Raw genomic sequence first — 22,587 nt, 5'->3', positions numbered from 1 at the left:
CATTCCTTCCTGTGGAGGTAGGTATGTAGTTTATCAAATTACAGCAGTGACTTCTGGTGTCTTTAGTCTGGAGAAGAGGAGGCTCAGGGGAGACCTCATCACTCTCTACAACTCCCTGAAAGGAGGTTGGAGCCGGGGGGGGGGGTCGGGCTCTTCTTCCAGTAAGACAAGAGGGCAGGGACTTAAGCTCTGCCAGGGGAGGTTTTGGTTGGACATTAGGGAAAAAAGTCTTTACAGGGAGGGCGAAGGTTGGATATTAGGAAAAAATTCTCTCCAGGGAAGGTGATCAGGCATTGGAATGGGCTGCCCAGGGAGGTGGTGGATTCTCCATCCCTGGAAGTTTTTGAGAAGAGACTGATGTGACTTTCAGTAACTATGGTGGAAGTGGATCAAGGGTTGGACTTGATGATCTCAGAGGTCCTTTCCAACCTGGCTGAATCTGTGATTCTTTGTGACAAACCAAGGAAGTTACAAACTCTTTCATTCTCTTAGTAAAGCATTTCCTTAAGCCCTTAAATTAGCTTTCTGTCCTTCCCTGTTGCAATTTTTTTCAGCACTGCATTTCAGAATGTGGTGATTACTGTGCTGTGCTCATCTGTATCCAGGGGTACAGAAGGCTCTGGGTGTGCCTTGCATGGGAGCAAACGCTGACTGTAGGTCATTAACACACAGCCTGGTGCTTGTCATTCTCTAATGGCTTTGCATTTGACTGTCCTATGAGGCAGTCCCTTTATCTGCACCTATTTTACCATGTTCTGAAACAACAGCCCTTCTCATTCTGATGGACCCACCCTGCCGAAGCAGATGTCATCCACAAATTGTATTAGGAGTGATTTTATGTTTACTTCCAAATGATTAATGAAAATATTGATTATATACATGTGTAGTGTAGCACCCATGATCAGGGAAGGATCCCCTTTGAAGTAGTCTTAGTAATAATTTATAACCAGTTCTAAAAAAAAAAATCTGTGTGGCTCGTGTTTAATATGTGCTTTGTGACCCTTTATTTTTCATTAAAGGACTGTGCAGTTCTAACTAAAAACCCATTAAAACACCTATTACACCTTCCAGAGGAAATTGAATTATTTGTTGTCTTCTTGAAGCATGAAATGAGATTTCTCTTAGATCTCTGACTGGCATTACTAATTCTTTAACCTGAGTGACATACCAACTTTTTTTTGGTATTTAGCCAGCAACTGCTCTTAGGTCTGCATTTATCACATACCCTATAAGTGTCCTCTCTGAAGACAGATACCAACCTGGTACTTTTTCAGCTTTCTAGAATTTCCCAAGGTTTACCAAAGGTAAACATCAACAGATGAGGGGTCCTGAAGCTGCTGTGTCAGAGCTATTGGGCCACAGAAGACAAGAGCATCACTGGTTATTAATGGACTAAAATTTATCACATCACTGTTAAGTAATCCACCCGCTATCTTCCTGCTTCTTTACAAACAGATCATAAATGTTCAATGAACACTTTCCATCATTATTGACATTTTAATCATGTCCATCTAGGAATGGGGCCTTTACCATTATTAGGGTTTTCTGGGATTTAGCCTTGCCAGCTATGGATTTCCTTTGATGAGATTCACTTTCCAATAACTACTCTGTTTCTCATAACGTCTCATTTATACCAACACTTTTTTATTTTCTGCTTTTCCTTGCTTATTTATTTTTCTCTTTTTTAATCAATCTCTCCAGTCCACTAATAAAACAGGAATTGCCAATGTATTTTCTCTCATGATTTTGAAATTCTGGCTCTTTGATTACCCAGTGAACTCTTTTTAAAAAGTACTGGTAATTGTTATTTTTAGACTTCTACCTAAGTTTTTCTTCCTGTTTGCACTCTTATTTTCTGATGAGTTGGAAACACACATCTTGTAAAGCACCAGAGGTATGCATAGTCAGGTCATGGAAACTCCCCAGACAAACACTGAATTGCAACCCGTCAGGTTTTGGAGGTTTTTTTTTAAACTTTACTATAACAAAGTCTGAAAGTGTTTACCTTGTGCCACGTGCCAAATGGCTCATGTCATTTTTAGTCACTTAAATGGCATTTTTTTTAAAATTGCACCCACATGATCTTATGCTAATATGTTCTTTATTTAGATAGCTCTGCTCTTGAATGTCTACCCATTGACATCTTTATAAAGACTAATCAAATTCCTCTGTTTTGCCAGGCAAACCAAGCCAAGGCTTTTATTTTTCCCTTACACTTTTGGCTCTCTGCTCCCCCATTCATCTCACCAGCAGTCCCCTGCACCTGTTCCCATATAAATTAATCTTTCTTGCATAGTGATGTTTTGAACAGTCATGCTGAAGGGTAACTCTAATATATTTAAATTTGAAAGCCTATTATATTTATAGACTCTGCAGAAAAATCTAGTTCTGTGCCATGCTTTTTGCAGTAATTTATCTCTTGTCCTCATAATTTCTCGAGGGGTTTAGAGACACACACACAGTACCCCACACGTTTTAGGATATTGGATATTAGGATATTGGAACAATTCCTACCTTTGCACTGGTTCAGGAAGGTTTATTAAGTTTAAGGCAAAACAATAACAACCTCGTGCAAGTGTCCCTCTCACACCCATGAGAATTACCTCATTTTCTTGTACTTCCTCCCACCGCCCTGTCCCAGATGTCTTTCATTTGCAGCCTTTTTAGGGGGCTCCACATTTTCTCAACACTACACATTTTCCTCTGGACTCCAAGATTCCTTCCCACTGAGGCATAAGGCATTAAAACTGTTATCTGAAAAGTTTTGGTTTTCTGGTTTGGAAACATTTCTCTACAGCATGGCCATTGTTATTCACAAATCCTTGAGACAAACATGGCAATACAGCCCTGTAATTTTCCCTTTATAATAAAAATTTGTGCCAACAAACCCAAACTTCCTGCTTTTTGCAAAGCATGACTCACCATCCCCGTTCTGTTTTGACGGAGTGACATAAGAGATCTATTTCAATCATATGACAATCACTTCCAATCTGACCAGCCATTTATGTAGAAATCAAAGCCTGTTCTTGCAGGATGGATGGATGTTAACAGGGATGGTGTTTTATGTAAGATTTGCCTGATTTTCTTGAAGAACTTGCTCGCAGAGCAGCGAGGCACAGCAGCGAAAGCCCAACATGCCCCCTCGTGGCTGCCGGTACCAAGGGCCATCCGTGGTGCCCTGCAAAATCATCACTGATTGCCTGACTTTCCTGGCACAGGACCATCAAAAAGCTGCAGATGTTTTAATCAGTATACGAGCACCCTGATGATGTCTTTTGCCCAGCGGAATGTTCATACAATGGATCAAAGCAGAGACAAGCAGTGATGTAGGTGCTATTCAGAACAAATGCTACTTGAGCTGGAGCTTGCAGGATAAAAAATTAGCAAGAATATGATTGCTGGGACATGACGGGCTTGGAAAGCCACTGCCAACCAGAAAGAGAGTTTATCTAGGAGGATGAATTAAAAATGGCCATCTTTCAGCTTGGTTTCTTCAATTGTTGGTGGTGTTTTATCTTCATTGGTCTTTGTTTTGGTTTTCTTTTCCTTGGGAAAGATCAAAGAAAACTGACCTTGTTTTTGTTGGTTGCTTTACCTTTCAGAAAACCAAAAAAGATAGCTCTCTGCCAGCACATGCAGTAGCAGAAATACTTGGCAAGCAAAGGAGTAGAGGGTGGGAATGCATCTTTTTGGGGACAGCACTGCCTTAGACCAGAGCAGCTTAAGCTGGTTACAAAACTCCCTTTCAGTGACATGTTATATTAAGTCTGAGGGCTGAGCCAGTTCAGCCTCACTCTCCTGGCAAGAAGAAACTGCTTTTTTTTTTTTTTTTTTTTTTTTTTTCCCTGCATGGCAAAGTGAATCAGCACAGGGTCAGGAAAATGCCAGAGCTCTCTGTACCCAGGTTGTGAGTAGATGGTGGGTGGAGGGAGTAAAGAGCAGAATCTTCCCTTTCTGCCAACACCAAACTGTTATCTCAGCCACCCTGTAATTTCCAAACCTGTAATTTCAGCCTCAGATGCAGAGTTTGGAGCCCAGAATCATTCAGCCAGGCTGATGGCCCGTGATCTGCTCATCTCTGTGGCATGTTGCTGGGGTTAACCTCACAGTTACCACCCTGTTTGACAAGCAAAATGTCTGTTCAAAGCAGGTTCAAACAGCTCCCTCTATGCTGAAGCAGAGAGGATGAGAGCTGGCACCCAGGGAGGCTTTGTCATGGGACAGACACAGGCTTGTTCAAAAGGACCTAGAGCCCTTTGCAGACAGAGCTGGTTGGTGCTGAAACTTAATTTCTAAAATGTCCAGCACCCTGGTTTTGTGCATGGGCAGGGCACATCATAAATAAAAGATTTTATTGCATTCGCCGGAACTTACTCACCGGCAGATTCACATAAACTGCTCTCAGAAAGCCTTGTTATCTGCAAGTGGAAATGTTTGCCTTCCTCCAGCCAGGTGTACTGCAAGGTATTTCAAGCCAAAGCCATCAGCCATTGCTGTGAGGACATCAGCAGGCTGAGGGCCCCATGCTTCACTTCTGGACTAACCCTCCTCGCTCCAGTAGGATTTGTGAGATTCCCACATGTAAGGATGGGCTTCCTGAAGCACTCTACAACCTGTTTTTTCATTCCAGGCAGCAGTCAAACATTTAGGACACTGAGTAACACTCAACCCAGTCATCTGCTCCTTCAGTTTCACCTTTATTGTGTTGTGGAAGAACACTTCTTAGGTCTGATTCTTTCTGAAGCATTGATCAGTGCATGTGTTTACACTTCCAAATGTGAGACTGGCAGGAAAGATCACTGCCAGCTAGCAGAAAACAGAAATGATTGTCCAGGCTTCATGTGCTGCTCTTAATAGCAAGTCACCTGCTCTGTACAGAAAGGTGAGGCCCTCCCATGCTGAGATAAGCCTGGGTAATGATAATGGAGTCTTTGTTGAATCACCACCCTATTGTTCAAAGACCTGTGTGCCAACCCAGGGAAAACAAAACGTTTCTAGCCCTTAAAAACCACAGCAAAATCACTGAGTCACACAGCAAAACCAGTCAGTCATGCACAGACTTAAAAAAACACAACAACAGTGGGTTGGGTTTTTTTGAGTGAATTAAAAGTTATCCTCCATGCACTGCAGCCTGATCTCGGTGGGAATTTTAAGGGGTAAATTCCTGTAGTTCTCATCCATCTTGGTGGGACTGCAGCCTGCAGTAAAACAGATTCCTATGTATGGGCTTAATGTGGCTCCCAGGATGGAAAATGCTTGTGCTGAGGTACCTGAAAGTTTCTCTCTCTGATGTTTTTCATGAACAGATGCCTGCCCGGGATAGAGGAGAAAAACACGATGGAAAAAAAAATGTTCTCTGCTCCCGAACAGATTTATATGGAACCTTTTAGAGGGTGGGATAAGGATGAGTGAGTGCAGGTTGGTAACGGTGTGCTCTGAGGACCAGCGTTTGCTGTTGTGGCCAAGTTCCTACCTGTGAGTCCTGCAACACAGCATCACTCCCAGCTGGCACGGGCCTTGGCTCACCAGTCCTTGACCCCTCACCACCCCGAAAAACCTCTGAGCAAGATCGTGCTACTAAGTTTGAGTGAAAGCCCAAGCGAGGCTCTTCCTTAGCCTTTCCAGACGCCCCGGCAGAGTTCAACTCGCCCCCTGAGCTCACTGCCTTGCCGGGCTGGGGCTCCCCTGCCACCCCCTCTCCTCGCCCAGCCCTTCCATCTGGAACACTTCCCATTCCTCTGCACTTCATGCCAAAGCCTCAGCCTTGGCAGACACGATGTATCGATACATCTACACTTACATCCATCGCTAAAACACCCCGCTCCGGGGTCGCGGGAGGAACGCGCAGCCCAAGCTCGGCCGTGCATTGTGGGAGGTGTAGTTCGCGGCTCCCAGCACTACAAGTCCCAGACTCCCGCAGCAGCAAACAGCAGCAGAAGCAGCAGGGGGAGAAGGAGGAGGAGGAGGAGGAAGGGAGAGTCGGCTCAGCCCAGGCCTCCAGCCCATGCGGGAGAGCCCCCCGGGGGCGGGCCGGGGCGGGATGCGGCTCCCCGGCCGGCTGGGCGCGCTCCGCAGCACGCCCCTGCTGGCCCGGCCACCGGGGAGGGCCCGGGCACGGCCGGCAGCGGGGAGGCGAACCTTGGCCCGCGGGCGGCTGGGCGGAACCATGGCAGAGGAGGCCAAGAGGCTGGCCGCCTGCGCGGCGGTGGACAAGCACGTCCAGGTGAGGCGGCCTGGAACCCAGCCCCGTTCCGGGGTGTGCAGGGAGATCCCCGGGGCACGGAGTGGCCACGGGGTGTAGGGAGCACCGAAGTGCGTGGAGCAGCCGTTGAGGGTGCACGGAGCCCCCGAATGCGCGGAGTGTCCCCGGAGTGCATGGAGACCCCAGTGCATGGAGAATCTGTGGGGTGCACGGAGCCCCCAAACGCTCAGTGTCCTCGGGTGTACGGAGCTTCCCAGTGCATGGAGCAGCTGGGGGGTGCATGGAGCCTCCCAGTGCACGGAGTATCCCCGGGGTTCGCGGAGCCCCCAAGTGCACGAAGTGTCCCCGAGGTTTCATGGAGGAGCCGTGGGGTGCACGGAGCCCCGCAGTGCACAGACGGACTCTGGGTTGCACCGACTCCTCCAGTGCACGGAGCAGCCCTGGGGTGCATGGATGGGTAGTGGGGTGCACGGACCCCTCCCTCCCCACAAAGCACGGACGGTCCCGGAGTGCAAGGAGGGGACCCCGGGGATGCACAGCTGGGTTCTGCTGAGCCTCTTCCTCCTTTGCTTGGACTGTGCTCCTTAAGTCTGGGGAGAAGAGAGAAAACCCCTTTCCCGCGCCGGTCCCTGCTTCCCAGGCAGCTGCTCTGTGCCTTTCCCGGCTCAGCACGGTGTACCGGAGTTTGGGCTAACATCTTACACCTCTAAACTTCTACCGTGCACCCTCCTGCGAGCTGGGTTGTGATGGGAGTCCAGGCTAGCACCGTGTCCTGCGCCTTTCTCCAAGTCCAGGGTGCTCTGAAGCCGCACCCTGTGTCCGAGGACCCAAGCAAGGAGCAATAGCCTCTAACCAGGGGGTCATGCCCTGTCCTTTTCAGGGAGGGAAACAGCAGCAAACCCTTTAATAAACCCCCTGAAGCTCATATAGGACTGGAGCTGCTTCATGTTTGTGACAGGCTGATTGCAAATGCTTGGAAGATCAGTGGTTAAAGTCACGGGGTGGGTTATCGCAATGCTTGCTGTGCAAATCCTTTTGCAACAGTATGATGAAACAGTTGAAGGGTTGCTGCCAAGGAGGTAGAAGTTATCCGTCTGGGGGGGTGAAAAATATTTCATTTTTCTCCCTGTTCCCCTCTGTGGCATTGGCATCTTGAGGTCTGGTTTTCGGTGGCTTCCCTGGTTTCCCATAAATGTTTCACTTGTTTTGCAGCCTCTCCTTACCCCAAGCATACTGGAGCTGCCTGGAGGGGGACAGCTATCTGAGACCTACACCTCCTCCCCCTCCCAAAAGTTGTCCTTAGGGTGGAGGAGCTATGGGGGATGGACTGGCAGTTGCATAAAAAAACTTTCTTACCCAAAGCAAGCCCTGAAATTGCATGTGGAGGGATTAAAGGAGGAAGAATTTGTGTCACAAGGTGTGCAGCTGAGGCACCACTGCTGCTTGGGGGTATCAAAAGCAGGGTGTGCTCTTGGTTTGGGCTAAACTGTGACTTTAATTTTGGAGTGTCCTAGTGAAATAGCTGGCTGTTGCATTGCTTTGTGGTCAAGCTAACTTCGAATCACGTTTCTGGCCGTGTCCCAGCTGATTAAAGTTCAGTGCCTGGCTATTCATGCTCATTAAGTGAAATAGACAGCAGATAGGGTGAGAGTGCAGTACGTGCCATGCAAGCTGGCTTGTAGCAGTGGTGGAGATGCAGGTTAGAGTCACCACCAAGGAGTTAGGTGGTCTCAGCTGCCAAAGAAAACCTGTTTCCCCTTCAGTTTGCACTGTCAGGGCTTAGCTGCTGTCTGTAACAGATAGGTTTGTGTTCAGTGGTTAGAGCTATCTCTGTTAGCAGAGGGAGCAATGTAGTCTCGGAAAGCAGAGCTGCAGACTCCCTTCCTTGCACATGGGAGATGGCACTGACTTCAGGGTTCAGCTATGCTGACCAAACCTCTTCTGCTTAACTGTGCCATAAATCCGTGGCACCAGGGGCTTGGTACTGGTGCTTATCAGGCTCCTTGCTTGGTGTCCTCTGTGACACCCAATGCTACTTGTGCCCACACAGCAGCTCTTCTTGCTGCCTCCAGCAGATGTAAAACCTGTGGGTAGGAGGATTAGGAGGGAGGAACTTCTTTTCTCTTTATGTTTTGTTTTTCTTTTTTTGATTTGAGCCAGATTGGTGTGTTTACCCACAGCACTTGTCCCCAGGCAGCTGTAGGAGCAGAGTCCCTCACTGCTGGAGTGGACACAGAGATGACCAACCTCGGACACTGGGATGTTCTGCTGTGATGGCTCAGAGGAGCAGGGCTGGCTCAGGGCTTTAGAGCCTTAAGCTGCTTGGGGAAAGCTGGCTTTGCATTTATACAACAGCTCCAAAGGCAGGCCCTGCTAGAAATTAAAAGGTGGGCAAGAGCTGTAGGTCCTGGTGCCTCAGAAGGCTGAGCATTAATAAGAGGAAACTTTGAAAATCACACAGTGTTTATCTCCTGCTCTTTGCCCAAGTAAAACCTACTCATGGAAACTATTGTTGGACTTACCTCTGTGGTGCTGCTGACAGCCACTCAATGGGGATGGCCTGGTCGGCATCCAACGTTGGGCCCCGTTCCTCTGTGCCTGGGTTAGCAGGGACAAAGCTTTGGTTCCTGCAGACTCCAGTCATGGAGTCCATCTGTGTGTCCTCAGCTGTGCTGTGGCTCAGTGCCTTGGTTTTATTTGCTGTGGTTTTAGTAAACAGCCTGCGACATAAGTTTTTTTTTTTTGCATGAGGTGCTGCTCCTCATTGCTGTGAGCTGGTCTTGCCCTTTGCACACTGACCTCATGCTCTGCTTCTTGCCAATGCTTGCCCTGCCCCTGTTTTAAAAAGTGGATGGGTTTTGCCTGGCTTTGTCCCTGGTCTGACTGTGCTTGGAGCTGAGGAGGGAGAATTGGGAGCATGGTAAGGCAGGAGCTGGGACAGCACCAGTTTAAACTGACTTGAACTGTTTTTCTGGGAAACCCACATAGCACAAGGTCTTGCCAACACCTGAGGGAGGGTGTTTTACCCCTCCTCACTGATAAATGCCTTTTAAGTTTATTGCCATCAATGGGGCAGGATCTTTGTGACATCTTACAATGGAATGGCTGATGCTGAGGCTTTGCCTATCCCTTTAGGGCACTCAGCTGCTCCAGGAAGCTGTCCCACCCTCTAGAAATGAGGGCAAAGAGAAGAAAAACTGCCTAATTCCAGAAAACACAAGTCTTTTGGGAACACTGGTACTGCCCATGTCCTGCTGGCCTCTGTGCAGCTCTGCTTGTCCCTTCCTCTGCCTCCTGGGCAGGTGGAACTGAGAAACCTGGGGAGCTCTTGGGTTTCTGCTGGCAATGTTGCAGGCTTGCAGCTGTGGTTTGGTGCCTTCCCCATCTTTTGTAGAGTCACAGTGTTTATCAAGGGCTGGGTTATAAGCTGAGCCTCTGGTTGTGTGCTGGGTTTTGGAGAACTTTTGTTTTTTTTAAGCTTTTAACCTGCAGAAGCAAGGAAAATAATTAATTCCAGAGGAGCGTGACCTGCCTTGAGCTTCACCTTTCCAGGCAAGCTTGCATGACAGTCAGATTTCAGATGGTTCAGGTGTGGCTTTTTCACCACTGCTGAACTCTGCATTTGCTGCACATGGAGAAGAGACCTGTCTAATGTCCAAGGGATAATACACAGCAGCTCTGTGCCTGCATCTCTGGCTGGCTTGAAGTCTTTCTCATCTGAGGTCTCTGTAGTGATCTTGGGCCTCCTTAAATCAATTTAAGCTTTGGAGCCCATCCAGCATATGCTGAAAATTGGAAGTGTGCAAGACACTGAAGGTAGGTCTGGGTTGCTAGAAGACTGAGCTGATAATAAACTGGGGCTGACATCACAGAATATCCTCTTGCAGAAGTAAAACACAGTTGCACCCATCCACCCTCAGCCTACAGCACCTTTTGGAATTGTGTCCTGATGTAACAGTAGTGATCCTCCTTGAACTGGACCATAAGCAGAGAAAGGCCAGGGCTGAGCTTGTGGTTAAAATGTGATCCTCTTCAACATGCACTGCCAGGCTCACCCATCTTCCAAAGTGTCTCTGGGCTCTCACATAGGCAGTTAAATACTCCATTTTGGAGAGTGGTTTTTATTACTCTCTAGGGTTGGCTGCTGTGCTCTTTGCTTTGGCCAGTGGTGCAGCCGTGCTGTTTACTGACAATACTATTGGCAGCAAACCCATGCTTTTACTGTGTGGCTTCCGTGGGAGATGTTATCTTGAGGTTGTTTCAGCTTCTTCCATTGTGGTATTGTCTGAAGCTCCCAGCTTTCCGGCAGGAGAAGTTGCATGGAGTGCCAGCAGCCAGCATGCATTGAACACCCTGAGAGTCAGACCAGGGTAGTATTTAGCAAGCACCTGTCCTTCGGGGAGGGGGCAAGTTGCTTAAAATCCCTTCACTGCCTACAGTGGTTGTCCCATCACTGGTGCAGTGTCTTCCCTTCCCTGCCTGCTGGCTGCTAAAACTTGTGTTGGGCATGCATCTCTGGGCAAGGCTTCTCTTGCATGTCTTTGTAAGGCCAAATCTACTGGGAGAAGGAGAAAAGCCCTTGTGCTGAGTTCCCAGTAACAGCTCTCTTGTCTCTCTTTGATCTACAGAACAATCAAGTCCTTGGGATTGGAAGTGGTTCTACAATTGTCCATGCGGTGCATCGATTAGGTAGGATGCTCCCCTTTGTGTCCCTCCCACTGCAGCAAGTCCTCATGTCCAGCTGTCCCAACTACTTGGAAAAGCAGGCTAAATTGTCTGGGTACTGACTTGAAGCTCAGTGGTCTGCTCACCGACTGCTGTGTCCTCCTCGAAGCTGAAGGTTAAAACTGGGTCTTGTATTCCAAATTTATTGCATGCAGTCCTGAGGAGGTAATGATTTGCCACCTGTTCTCCCCTGACAGCCTGGCAAAGGGTTTTACTGGCACCCACCACAAACTGGAAATAAACCCCACCATTTCTTTCCAGCTCTGATCAGTCCTGACTTGCTTTGTGGCTTTGGGCCATGCAGCTGCTCTGCTTCCTTTAACCCATTTGTATGCAGCTGATGCTGCTCCCTCACATCCGTGTTATTCACACTGAGGGTCCTGCTGAGATGTAATGAAAATGAGGAGTGAAATCCCACGGCGTTCTTTTTTTTTATATACCCTACAGCTAGATTTGACTGCTTGCCCCCCCAGTGCAAACCTGCAGGAGGTGTGAATCAGAAAACTTCAGCAAAATATTTCAGTGAGGCAAATGCAATTTTGTAACCTGAACATGAGGGTAATTACCCTTCAGGCTTCATTACAGAGGGCACAGAGGTTTAAGCTTCCTTCAAAGGGTGCTCAGCCCTAGGGCAGATCTGCCAGTGGAGGTTCTGTACCTCCTTCTGCTTCATTCTCCCTAGATGCAAGACAGAGCAGTGGTGGGTGCTGTGATGGGTTGGGAGTGCAGAATCGGCCCTGTCATTTGGGAAGGGTCTTTCTTGGATGTCCCCCAACCCACTGTGGGTGAGAGGGGCTGAGGTTTGAGCACAGCGAGTTCTTTGCTTCAAAGAGATACAGCAGAGCTGGTGCTGTGCCTGCCCCTGAGCACCCAGAGAATCCTAGAAAAAAAAAAATAAAATCACAGAATTATGATGGTTGGAAAGGACCTCCAAGATCACTGTGTCCAACTGTCAACATTACTGCCCAATAAAATAAAACATATTTATCAATATCTGTATCACCATGCCCTTTAGACCATGTCTTGAAGTGCCTCATCTACAGTTTTTAAATACCTCCAGGGAGGGTGATTCTACCACCTCTCTGGGGAGCCCATTTCAGCTCCTAACTACTCTCTCAGTAAAGAAATTCTCCCTGACATCTAGACTCAGCCTCCCCTTGTGCAACTTAAGGCATCACCCCATGCTGTGTGTGTAATAAAACTTATTTCCCTGGGAGATGATTTGGGAGCTGTGGTTCAGCTTTCTGGGTTTGGCTCAGTAGTGCAACCACTCCCAATTCTAACACAGAATCAGTCTCTCTAAATAAATGGGTAGAGTATTTAAAGTGCATTGACTGATCCAGGCTGCAAAATCTGATTTTTTTTCATGTCTACTGGATGGACTAGTGCTGGGGTGTGGGTTGTAACAACATCCAACCTCATGTATTGCATCCTCAGTCCTTCCAGCATTACCTTGAAGCATGGAGCCTGTCTGCTTGCTGTAGTGCAAGAGCTTTTGCTGAGTCTCAGGCTGTTGGCTTATGCCTGAGTATGGTAATTACTAAAATAACATTTTGTCTGTAATGATATCTTAGTAATAGATTTTAGTCATTTGAGGTTAACCTGGGGGAGGAAATATTTCCTTCCATTTAATGGAATACTGTATTTTATTAGTCCTTTCCCTGCCATATATTTTAATGTTCTCTAATAAATGGATGTGATGTCCCCAAGGCAACAAGCCAGAAAACCTTTCAGACAGCTGCTGGAGCTCTCTGTTTACAAGGAGCACAGCTGAACCTGTCTAATGGAGTGAGAGAGGGGAGTGGGGCTCATTTCCCAGGTGACAATTTGCTGACGAGGCTCCTCGGCTGCTGGAGACTCAAAGGTTAATGACTTGTGATGTCTTGGGCTGAGCCAGGGTGGGTGTTTAAACATTCCTGACTGTAGAAACTGAGCAGGGTGGCACCTGTTTGCATTTTGAGCATGACTGAGTTATTTGCAAGCCAAGCAATTAATTGCAGTGATTCAAAGGGGCTGTTCTGAACTGAGATTTCTTAAAGTGAAAGTTGGTGTGGTTTTATTTCCTTCTGCAACAAACCAACCCAGGCTTCTGCTTCTTTGCCTACAGCTGAGCGTGTTAAGCAGGAGAACCTGACAATTGTCTGCATCCCTACATCTTTTCAGGTGAGTGCTTTCCCCCTTTGCATTTTAGTAGTCCAAAAGCTCCCAGAGGGGATTTTCCTTTTGGCTTCAGGAGGCAACCACACCACTCTCTGGGCTGGCTCACTGTGGTGGTGTGAATTAACCCAAAGCATCAGTGAAAGCAGTCGTGATGCTGCAGCCTGTGGATGGACCTCATGAAGCCAGTGCTGATGGTTCTGTGTTACCCTGACCTGAGCTGCTGGGCTCAGTTCACTGGTTTTGAACCAGTGTGGTGATGCTGGTTATGTCATTGCTGGTGTGTGGCTTGCTCTGGATCCTGTTTGTGGAAAAATGCTGTTTAGTGGTGAACCAGAGTCAATGCAAAACTTGCTGGAGACACGTGGTCTCTTTTCATTCTATATCAAGCCCTGGGAGCTGTAAAAATCACACTGCAAGCAATAATGGCAAGCTCATGTGTTTTCCAGAGAAACTTCAAATGCATCAGCTGGTCTTTAGAAGGAATTGAAGAAGAGAAATAGCTTTATCTTCCCTTTTATGTGCAGCTTTTGCAGGGATTAGCTCAATGCAAACTCTTGAGAAGTTTGCAGGGAGAGGGGAGAATGTGGCTTTGCAGTGAAATGAAGAGCTGCTGGAGAAGCTTCTGAGCTGCTTCCATGCTGTCAGGCAACTGGCTTTGGTCTCTCTGCTGCTTTTCCTTGAGGTGGGAATGTGCTCAGAGGAGCAGCTGTCACCTTGTGCCCTTTAGGCAGGGAGAGGTGACACTGCCAGTCTACAGGCATGGGGACCAGATGTGTGGCTTTTGAGGCTGGTTGGCAATGCTCTGGGCTGGGGATTGAGCATGTGTCCTTCTCACAGTCCTAGTGTGGACCTTGAGATTGTATTTTTGCCACAACTTTTTCACCTTGAGGCCAATCAAGCAGTGAGGCAAGATGTCCAGAGGGGCTCTGAAGGGTCTGATCTTCAAGGTTTTCAAGACCTGTGTGGGTAAAGTCCTGAGCAACCTGAGAGCTGACCCTGCTTGGAGCTGGAGGTTGCATAGAAACTGACCTGAATTATCCTAAGACTTCCTAAAAGTTTAACATCATCTCACCATGTTGCTCAGCTGTGAGTGTGGGATGATGGGGCTTTCTCTTTTCCCAGCTCCTGCAAACAACCAATGGCCAGCCAGGGTAAAATACAAAGTGCTGCAAAGTGCAAGAAGTAAAACCTAGATTTTTAAATCTATTCATTTTTTAAACTCTATCAATACTTCTGTTGCATAAATAAGACTGTTGTAAGTCTGTCTTTGCTCTGTTTGAAACAACCCCCATCCTGAGATACCTCCCATCCATCCTGAGATACTGCCTCCCATTTGAATGTAGGAAAACTTTTAGTTCAGCTGTTAAGTCTTACTCAAAGCAGTGATAAAATTCCATGTTGGACATCAGCTGGAGCCTGTCCTGCCTTACGTGTTGGGATAGTTTGTGCAACACTGTAGAGTTTCTTCCTTTTAAATCAAAAAGGCTGAAGGGAAGAGAATGTTCTTACAGCTGCATAAGCAAGAAATCCTCCAGACACGGGGCTGCATCCTTTCTTTTGCATCTCTTAGACCCCAACCAATACTGAGTGCAACATTCCCAGGTCAGCAACACAGCATCTTATTTTCGCTATGTACAGGTGTAAATGGCTGCCTGAGATCACTGGCCAGGAAGAATTGCTTTCAGTGGGCTTTTATTCTCCTCCCTTCCCTGTTGTCAGGTTGGGTTATTCCAGCACCATCAGTAAAGCTAGAGCCCGGGGTAAGTATCAGTCCCTTGGCTTTTGCATTGTTCCTTCTCACCCAGCTACGTGCCGAGAGCACGGGGCGAGAGCCTTCCTGGCAACTGCTCCACAGTTCCCAATGCTTCTCCCCCCATCGTGGGAGCTCTGCTGCTGATTCCTGCTGCTCTGCTCCCGTCGCCTTGCAAGCAGAGAGCCTGAGGAGAACCACCTTGTTTCCACACTGCTGACTTTTAAGCCTCTTCAGGATCTGGCCTGCATGTGCAGCACAGTGGGGTTTTGATGCTTTGAATTCCCAGACCTCTGAAATCTCTTTACATGGACACCATGTGGCAAAAAAGAAACTCACTGATTTGTGGTGTTTTGTGAGTCCTTGGGACAGACCTAAGGCACAGATCAAGAGACCACAGCCTATGGGTGTTAAAACTTGCATGCTATGAAATGCCATGATAAATGACTTGAGTCATATCTCATTGCCCGGAGTACCCCCTGCCTTCTACTTTTAACCTTTCTGGGATACCAGTACATGTAACAGCTTCACTTTGTTAGTGTTAGGGGGTAAAACTCAGGGGAATCAGTTGATCCAGGATACTGTGCTGGGGTCTCTTGGAATAGCTACAGCACAGGAGGAAGTTCAGGCTGAAGCAGAGTCCGTGCAAGGAGGGAATCACACTCAGATGATGACTTGTAACAGAAAATACAAACAATTCAAGGCTTTTTAAGCTTGAACTTGTGTTTTAAAATAGCAGACCAAAGGGAGGTTAACTCTGGGTGCTCTGTGTTCTGCCACTAGAGGGAAATACATGGCCACTTCAGTAAAAGTAGATCCGAACCACTAAACCTGTGTTGTGGGAAGCTTCCCCCACTTTTTCCATGAGTTGTGCTTTCCTTTTTTTACTTTTAAAAAATTTCCAGTATGGAAAATATTTTCATTGTTAGTCATGTGTTGCTGTGGTGAAAATATTTCATTGTCTTGCTCTCATTTTTCAGCAGAGGAAATCAGAGGGGCTGGGTGGGTATGAAGGAAGATAATATCCAAGCTGAAATACTACAGGGCTCAAAAAATCCCGTGTTTGCTCTGATACTTAGATACAACTCATTCCATGAAGCTGATGGGACCTCCTGCTTTTTAGTACTGAGAGACTTTGGCCCTACAAATCCTGATGCAGCATTTTAGTTGCAGTAGAATTTTTCTCTTCTTTAAAATAACCTGGTTTGGAAGCGTCGTTCTCTCCTTGCCGCTTGTTTCTGCGGATGGCTGCATCTTTTCCACCCGTTCATGTGGAGCAGTGGAAGTCTCCTAGGGAGGCTCCATCCTTTCACAGCCAGGGGAATGACACCATGAGTCCATTTTCCTTTCCTGCTGCTGGTAAATGGTGTTTGCTGTCTTCTTGGTGTGCAGGCCCGTCAGCTGATCCTGCAGAACGGCTTAACGCTAAGTGACTTGGACCGACACCCAGAGGTGAGTGGGACTGTTGGAGGTGACACCTCACCTGACCTTCTTCTAGCATTTTAAGCCCTGGTCATCTCCTGGAGCTTGTCCCTTTGGATGGTAGGTAGGCATCCAAGCTGTGTTTCCTCCAAGCGTTTGGCACCTCTTCCAAGCTGAGGCTCACTCACCTTGCTTGGCGTTGCTCGAGTGTTGTGACCAAGGTTTTCCTCAGGAGCCCCCCCCAGCCTTTAGCTGGAGGCTAAATGATGAGCCTTGCAGGCCAGCAGTTGGTTTTGATGGTTTATTTTTTCAGTCTTGCATGCCTGTGGTTTAGCTGGGGGTGGTGTCCTTGGGTGGTGTCCTTGGGTGGTGCCCTTGGGTGGCTGATCAGATGCTCATCTCCAGTCAGTCAAGGTGGTCCCAGTTCTAGTGACATTTCTGCTTGGGACCTGACACCCTCCCAAGTTGTGTCAAGAGAAGCTCCTTAACAGGACTTCCACACCAAGTTTCTCCTCTTCCCACAGCTTGACGTGGCCATAGATGGAGCAGATGAAGTGGACTCTGACCTCAACCTTATCAAAGGTGGCGGGTGAGCCTTACTGTCTGTCTGTGTGCAGTGTGGGTGGCCTCTGAGCATCCTTTTCAGGCTGTGGTTGTCTTGGGTGGGCTGGAGAGGCTTGTGGGAATTCTGGACAGGTCTGTGTGTGCACCTGCAGTAGGAGATGACTTCTGACTGTATGTGCAAGGGACAAGGAGAATAAACTTCTGGGGCAGGGGAAAGAGCCCTGTTGTTGGACAATGGCAGCACCAAGTCAGGAACATAGTGGAGAGGAATGGATCATCAGGCACACTGGATCCATTTCCTGATTTTTATATTACTTTTTCACCCCTTGCAGTGGTTGCTTGACACAGGAGAAGATTGTTGCAGGATATGCAAAATGCTTCATCGTTATTGCTGATTACAGGTAAAAATATTACTGTTCATTATAACCTCTCTGTTCTGTGGGAAGATTCAGACAATTCCTCTATGAGTCCAATATTGTCCTCCCCGTGGGTCAGGGGAGCAGGAATAGGTGAAACTGAGCCTGACTCCCAGTACTTCAGCAATTCAGTTTAGCTTTTTCTCTTCATTTTCAACTCAGCAAACCTGCTTAGGAGTCAGCAGAGCTTGTGGGGAAATGGCTGCTCTGCTCTTTGAGCAGAAGGATTGGCAGCATGGAATAAAATTTCCTCTGTTGCACATACAGGCTGTAGAAGAAAGCTTGTGTCCTGCTTGTCCAAAATGTGTTAAAACAAGAGTTTATCAGAGCATTGTGCTTTAAATTAGTTCTTCCCACAGGTAAAGTGTGCCCTCCAGGGCCTGATGCCTGAGGGTTTGCAAGAGATAACGTGCTCAAGGCCAGGTTGGATGTGTCCTTGAGCAACCTGGTCTGGTGGGAGATGCCCCTGCCCATGCAGGGGGGTTGGAACTGGATGATCTTAAGGTCCCTTCCATAGTAAACCATTCTATGATTTATGATTTCTGTGATTTATGATTCTATGATTTACTAATGTAAATCATAAATGGTAAGCCATTCTGTGATTCAGTGAATGTGATAAGGGAGTTGTGTCAATGGTGTTAGCAGTACAGTGTCTGACACTAATCCTGCCTCGAACTGTGCTCTCAGGAAAAAATCCAAGAGCCTCGGGGAGCAGTGGAAGAAGGGAATTCCTATCGAGGTCATTCCCATGGCTTATGTCCCTGTCACCAGAGCCCTGACCAAAAACTTTGGGGGTGCCGTGGAGCTGCGGATGGCTGTCAGCAAAGCGGTACGTGTCCCTCTGCTTCCCCAGAGGTGCCACCTGAACCTGGGCAAATGGAGAACCAGAGGGCTGGCCTCTGGTAATGAAACCTGGGCTTGCAGTCCCACCAGTGGCATCATGTGCAATTCCTTCTCATTATGCTTTGGTTAATGAGCTGTGTGTTCAGGTGTGTGGGCTGCTCCTGCTGCCTTGTGTCTTCTCAATAAACAGCCCTGAGCAGGCTGGGTCTGAGCTGCTCTGTGAGGATCTGGGGAGGCTGGAGGGCAATCAGTCTCAAGCTGTGGGGCTGCTCATGCTCTGTCCCAGGCTCCTCTGTACCACACAGACTAAATTCAGACTGAAGCTGCTTTGTCACCACTGCTGCTGTCATTTCCTGACTTGAGCAGTGGGGCTTTGCCAGCCCACATCTCCTGGGAAAAGGAAAGCTCTGTGCAGTCACACTGGAGTTAATATCTGAGGGCTCAATACTTGTTTTTTAATGCCAAGAGAATGCAGTCATTTTGGGTGCCTGGGATGAGCCAACCAGTTGTTCTCTGGGAACTTCAGACTGGCCTTGCTTGGGGAATGCCCATCAGAGCTGCTCCAGCATGAGCCGTGTCCTTGGAGGATGCTGGTCCCTCCTGGCATTTGTAGTTGCACACCCTGCTCAGCACTGCTGAAACCCCTTGTCCACAGCCTTGGCTTCTCTGCTCTGTTGGAAGGACCCAATTGCTCCTTCTGTTGGGTTTGAGAAGGTGCTGGGCACATCTGGGAAGCTGAGGTCCAGCAATTCTTCAACTCACAAAATTCCCCATGGCATCCAGCAACGTCACTGGGGTGGAGGGGCCCTTTTTTCATCTTCAACTTCAACTGCCTGTAACAGCCTTTTTAGGACACTAATATAACTTTACTCTTGTGGAAAGGATTCCCTGTTAGCAATGATGAAATTACATCATTTTTTTCCAGCTCCTGCATGATTGTCACAGGAGAATGAGGAATGAGCAGTTGCCTTGGGGTGATGGCTTTACTTCCAGGCTTATTGTGGGCTGCCTTGGTTTATGTGAATGATGAATCTCTCAAACTTTAGCTGTTCCCAGGAGGGGCTGTGACAGTCCCTGGCTCTGCTCACTAGACAAGGGGCTCATGATGCTGACAAATGGGTTTGATTCCCAGGGCCCTGTGGTGACAGACAACGGGAACTTCATCCTGGACTGGAAGTTTGACAAGGTTCATGAATGGAGTGAAGTGAACACTGCTATAAAAATGATACCAGGTAATGTCTGTGAATTTTTTTAATTTTTTTATTTCCAGAAAGAAAAAGATGGCCAAGGGTTGGTCTGTGCAACATAATCCTGACTGTAGGAGCTCTCCCCTGCACAGGAGAAAATGTATCTGGGCTTACTGCCCTCTTATGGGTCCATACATTTATTTCTACTTGAGAGCTTATCAGCTCCATTGATACAACAGGACCCAACTGGCCTTCCCATGACAGTGAAATCTTGGGGTGCTGCCAGGGGATTTCTGCCACTGCTTTCCACCAGGCATGCCAGCCCTGTGCTCTTCCTTACTCTCCTTGTGCCCATTTAGAGAGGGGCTTTTAGTGGAAACAGTGGTGGACACTGGAGTGAGGGTTTGCACTGGGTTACAACTATCCATGTGTCCTCTAATAGAGCAATTTTTCAGGTGTGTTTAAATGCAAAGTAAGCCTGTGGCTGTGTGTAGCTTCATGTTGCTCCTGTAGGTCTCCAAGTGGCTGAAAATACCACACTTGGGATTGTGTTAGTGTGACAGTGGTGGCTGGGGTGGTGTAAATGTTGAGGGAAGCTTGGGGAGTTGTTTTGCACTTTCTGGAGAGTTTCATGGAGAAGACTTCCTGGAGGCTCCCTGTGCAGCTGATGCAGCATCATTTAGGTAGGACATCTCTCTCCAAACCTCTGGTGGAGGCATTAGTGCCTTTTAATGAGCAAAACTGAGGGCAGAGCAGTGGGTTTTCTTTACAGAAAGGGTTAATTAAGCACTGGAACAGACTGCCCAGGAAGTGGTTGGATCACCATCCTGAATGTGTTTAAAAATCTTCCAGATGTGGCTCTTAGGGACGTGGTTTAGCAGTGGGCGGGCTGAGCTAGGTAAATAGGGTTAGTCTAAAGGCTGGCTTGGTTGGTCTTACAGGTCTTTTCCAACCTGAATGATTGTAGGATTCAAGCAGTGGGGTGGCTCTGGCATTAACCAGCAGGTGAACTCTTCTTCCCCAGGTGTGGTGGAGACGGGGCTCTTCATCAACATGGCAGAGGTGGTTTACTTTGGCATGGAGGACGGCTCGGTCAGCGTGAGGGAGAAGCAGCCTCACTGATGCCAGCACAGGGCCTGCCCTGCTTTGCCTTGGGCCACTGTGGTTCAGCTCTTGCAATGGTGCCAACCAAACGTTTTGCCTTAACCAGCAGCGGTTGTCACAGGAGATGGATGGGAAGTTGATCAGAATCCGCTGATGGGATGCTGAATGTCTTTTTTTTAAAAAAACAAACAATCAAACCAACAAAAAAAATATATATTCTATTTCTATATATATATTTTTACTTTACAGGAATGTTGTCTGTTTCTTTTTTTTAAAGAATCATTTAAATGAATTGCTTTAATGTTTTTATTTTGTTTTCTAAGAAGTACTTACCAAAAAGAATACTGCTTGGTTTTGTGTTTTGTTTTTTTTCTCTTTTTATTTTTTCTCTTGTTTTAAACAGAACTTGAACTCTTCTGGTTGCTCCTTAGTGAATGAGATCAGAAACACAATCCTAATGCATCATTCCTGGCTGGGAGGGTGCTGTATGTAATGGGAGTGCATCCAGTCGGAACCTACTGATGCCTTATTTGGAACCTTTTTGGTTCAGTATTTTATGCCTTTTATTTTTTTATACCACTGGTTTTTAATAGTTCAGGATGTCTAGTTGTCCTCTGTGCACATGACAATTTTCTGAGCCTTTGGTTGTCTCTACATCTCTGTCTGGGACATCAATAAGAGCCTTTGCTGAGCCTCTGTATGGAGGAGTCGTTCATTCTTTGAGCCAAAATCTGCTCTCAATTAGTTCAGTACCTCTTAAAATATTCCTGTAGCTGAAGGTGTTGGGGACTCTGTAAAGCAAGAGCAGAACTGGGTCCTTGATGAAGTTTACAGAAGCACATTTGAGCAGTTTTAGGGCAGTGTGGAATACTGTTCAGTGGCAAATTGTTTGATTTGGAATGAAGTTTAATTATCACCCTTGCAGCTGGTTGATTTGTGGAAGGATAGAGCAGAGTGCACAGGAAAACTGAGTCTTCCTGCCTAAATTTTCCACATGTAGCAGGAGAGAGACACTCCTTCAGTATCTTGGTGTATAGGTGCTTTGCATGGTTCTGATGTTGAAATGCAAGCCCTCTCTGTGTTGTAGATACTGAAATAAAGAGCTGTTATACCAGATTTGGTGGCATTTTGGGTTCTTAAAATAATTGTTTTATGGACAATGGAGCAGATCATCGTCAGGCTAACTGCTGCTCTAGTTCCCCCCCTTACCAGGCCCTTCACCCAGGCCAAATTCACCCTTCTGCATTTGATTTCCTTTTGCTTAAGGTAAATACTTTATTGTAAATTAACCAAATCATCTAATCAACACTTTTTAGCTGCAGCTCTTGCCTCGAGACTGCCTCAGGTTTGGGGGTCTTAAATGTGCTTGTCTAAAACCAGTGCATCCAAATACTGTTTTTACATCTTTAAATCTTCCCCTTCCTGCACATCTATTCTGTTAATTCTGAAGCACTTGCACCGAGCTGCTGTCCAGCCAGCAACTTGCTGGAAACACTGGAGCATCTCTTCCCACAAAGCTGATGCTGCAGAAGCTGTTTACAAAACCTCAGTTCTGGCCATGGGCTGTTCCCAGATGTGTCTTGGGCTCCTAATGTAATCCTAGATAAACAGAGAGCAATGGAGCAGAGCTTTGTGCCCAAGCACCTTCCCACTCAGCATGCTTCTGGAAATGAGATTAGCAGGAGCAAATGTTGCTGTTGACTCTCTTCTCGTCTCTGAAATCAAACAGCTCCTTCTCAAAAAGCCAATAAAACCATTACTGCACCATTACCTTCTGGCCCTGGACCAGATGTGATCTCATTTAGCTTGGTGCTTAGCAGGGGCTTGTTATATCTAAGCCTGGAGGTGGCAGGTCTGATTCTTGAGCTTCTCCAGCTGCTTGGGATGCAGGTAGCACTGGGGGCTGCTTTTCAACAGCTGCCCCTCCTGGGGTGGGACTTTGGGTGGGTCTTGGGCTGTAGGTCACAGATGCAGAGTTAACTGTGCTGCAGAGATGCAATGAAAATCACAAGCACTGGAGAAAACCTGGTGTCTGAACCAGTTCTGGAGGCTTTGTGCAGATTTTCTTCCTGCAAGCTCCCCCGGCTCCCATTTGCAGAGTCAGTAGGTGGATTTTGGAGATGAGGAGCTCTTAAGAAGTCTGGTCCTTTCCTTCAGAGGCTGTCAGGCTCCCTGACCTGTTGTGACCATCCACATCTTTGTTTGCCAGCATGT

At 47.3% G+C, this 22,587-nt stretch overlaps 1 protein-coding gene and 1 long non-coding RNA gene across 2 annotated transcripts; one reads left to right on the top strand and one right to left on the bottom strand.

Moving 5' to 3' along the window:
• Positions 1-980: 980 nt before the first annotated feature.
• Positions 981-9,107, bottom strand: LOC139800343 (uncharacterized). The gene is made up of 2 exons (XR_011727713.1): positions 8,725-9,107; positions 981-3,546 (listed from the first exon to the last, which is right to left on the bottom strand). It is a non-coding gene; the product is annotated as an uncharacterized lncRNA (long non-coding RNA).
• On the top strand, positions 3,601-21,489 carry RPIA (ribose 5-phosphate isomerase A). Its single transcript, XM_071753188.1, has 9 exons — positions 3,601-6,223; positions 10,831-10,891; positions 13,035-13,090; positions 16,230-16,289; positions 16,784-16,848; positions 17,156-17,224; positions 17,927-18,068; positions 19,215-19,314; positions 20,294-21,489. Exons 1-9 carry the CDS (start codon positions 6,005-6,007, stop codon positions 20,389-20,391), a joined length of 870 nt encoding a protein of 289 aa, XP_071609289.1. The 5' UTR covers positions 3,601-6,004; the 3' UTR covers positions 20,392-21,489.
• Positions 21,490-22,587: the final 1,098 nt, after the last annotated feature.

Source organism: Heliangelus exortis, chromosome 10 (assembly GCF_036169615.1).
Source record: "Heliangelus exortis chromosome 10, bHelExo1.hap1, whole genome shotgun sequence".
In the NCBI taxonomy this organism is placed as follows: domain Eukaryota; kingdom Metazoa; phylum Chordata; class Aves; order Apodiformes; family Trochilidae; genus Heliangelus; species Heliangelus exortis.
Note: the sequence above shows the minus strand (reverse complement) of the source record. Positions and strands in the feature narration are given on the sequence as shown.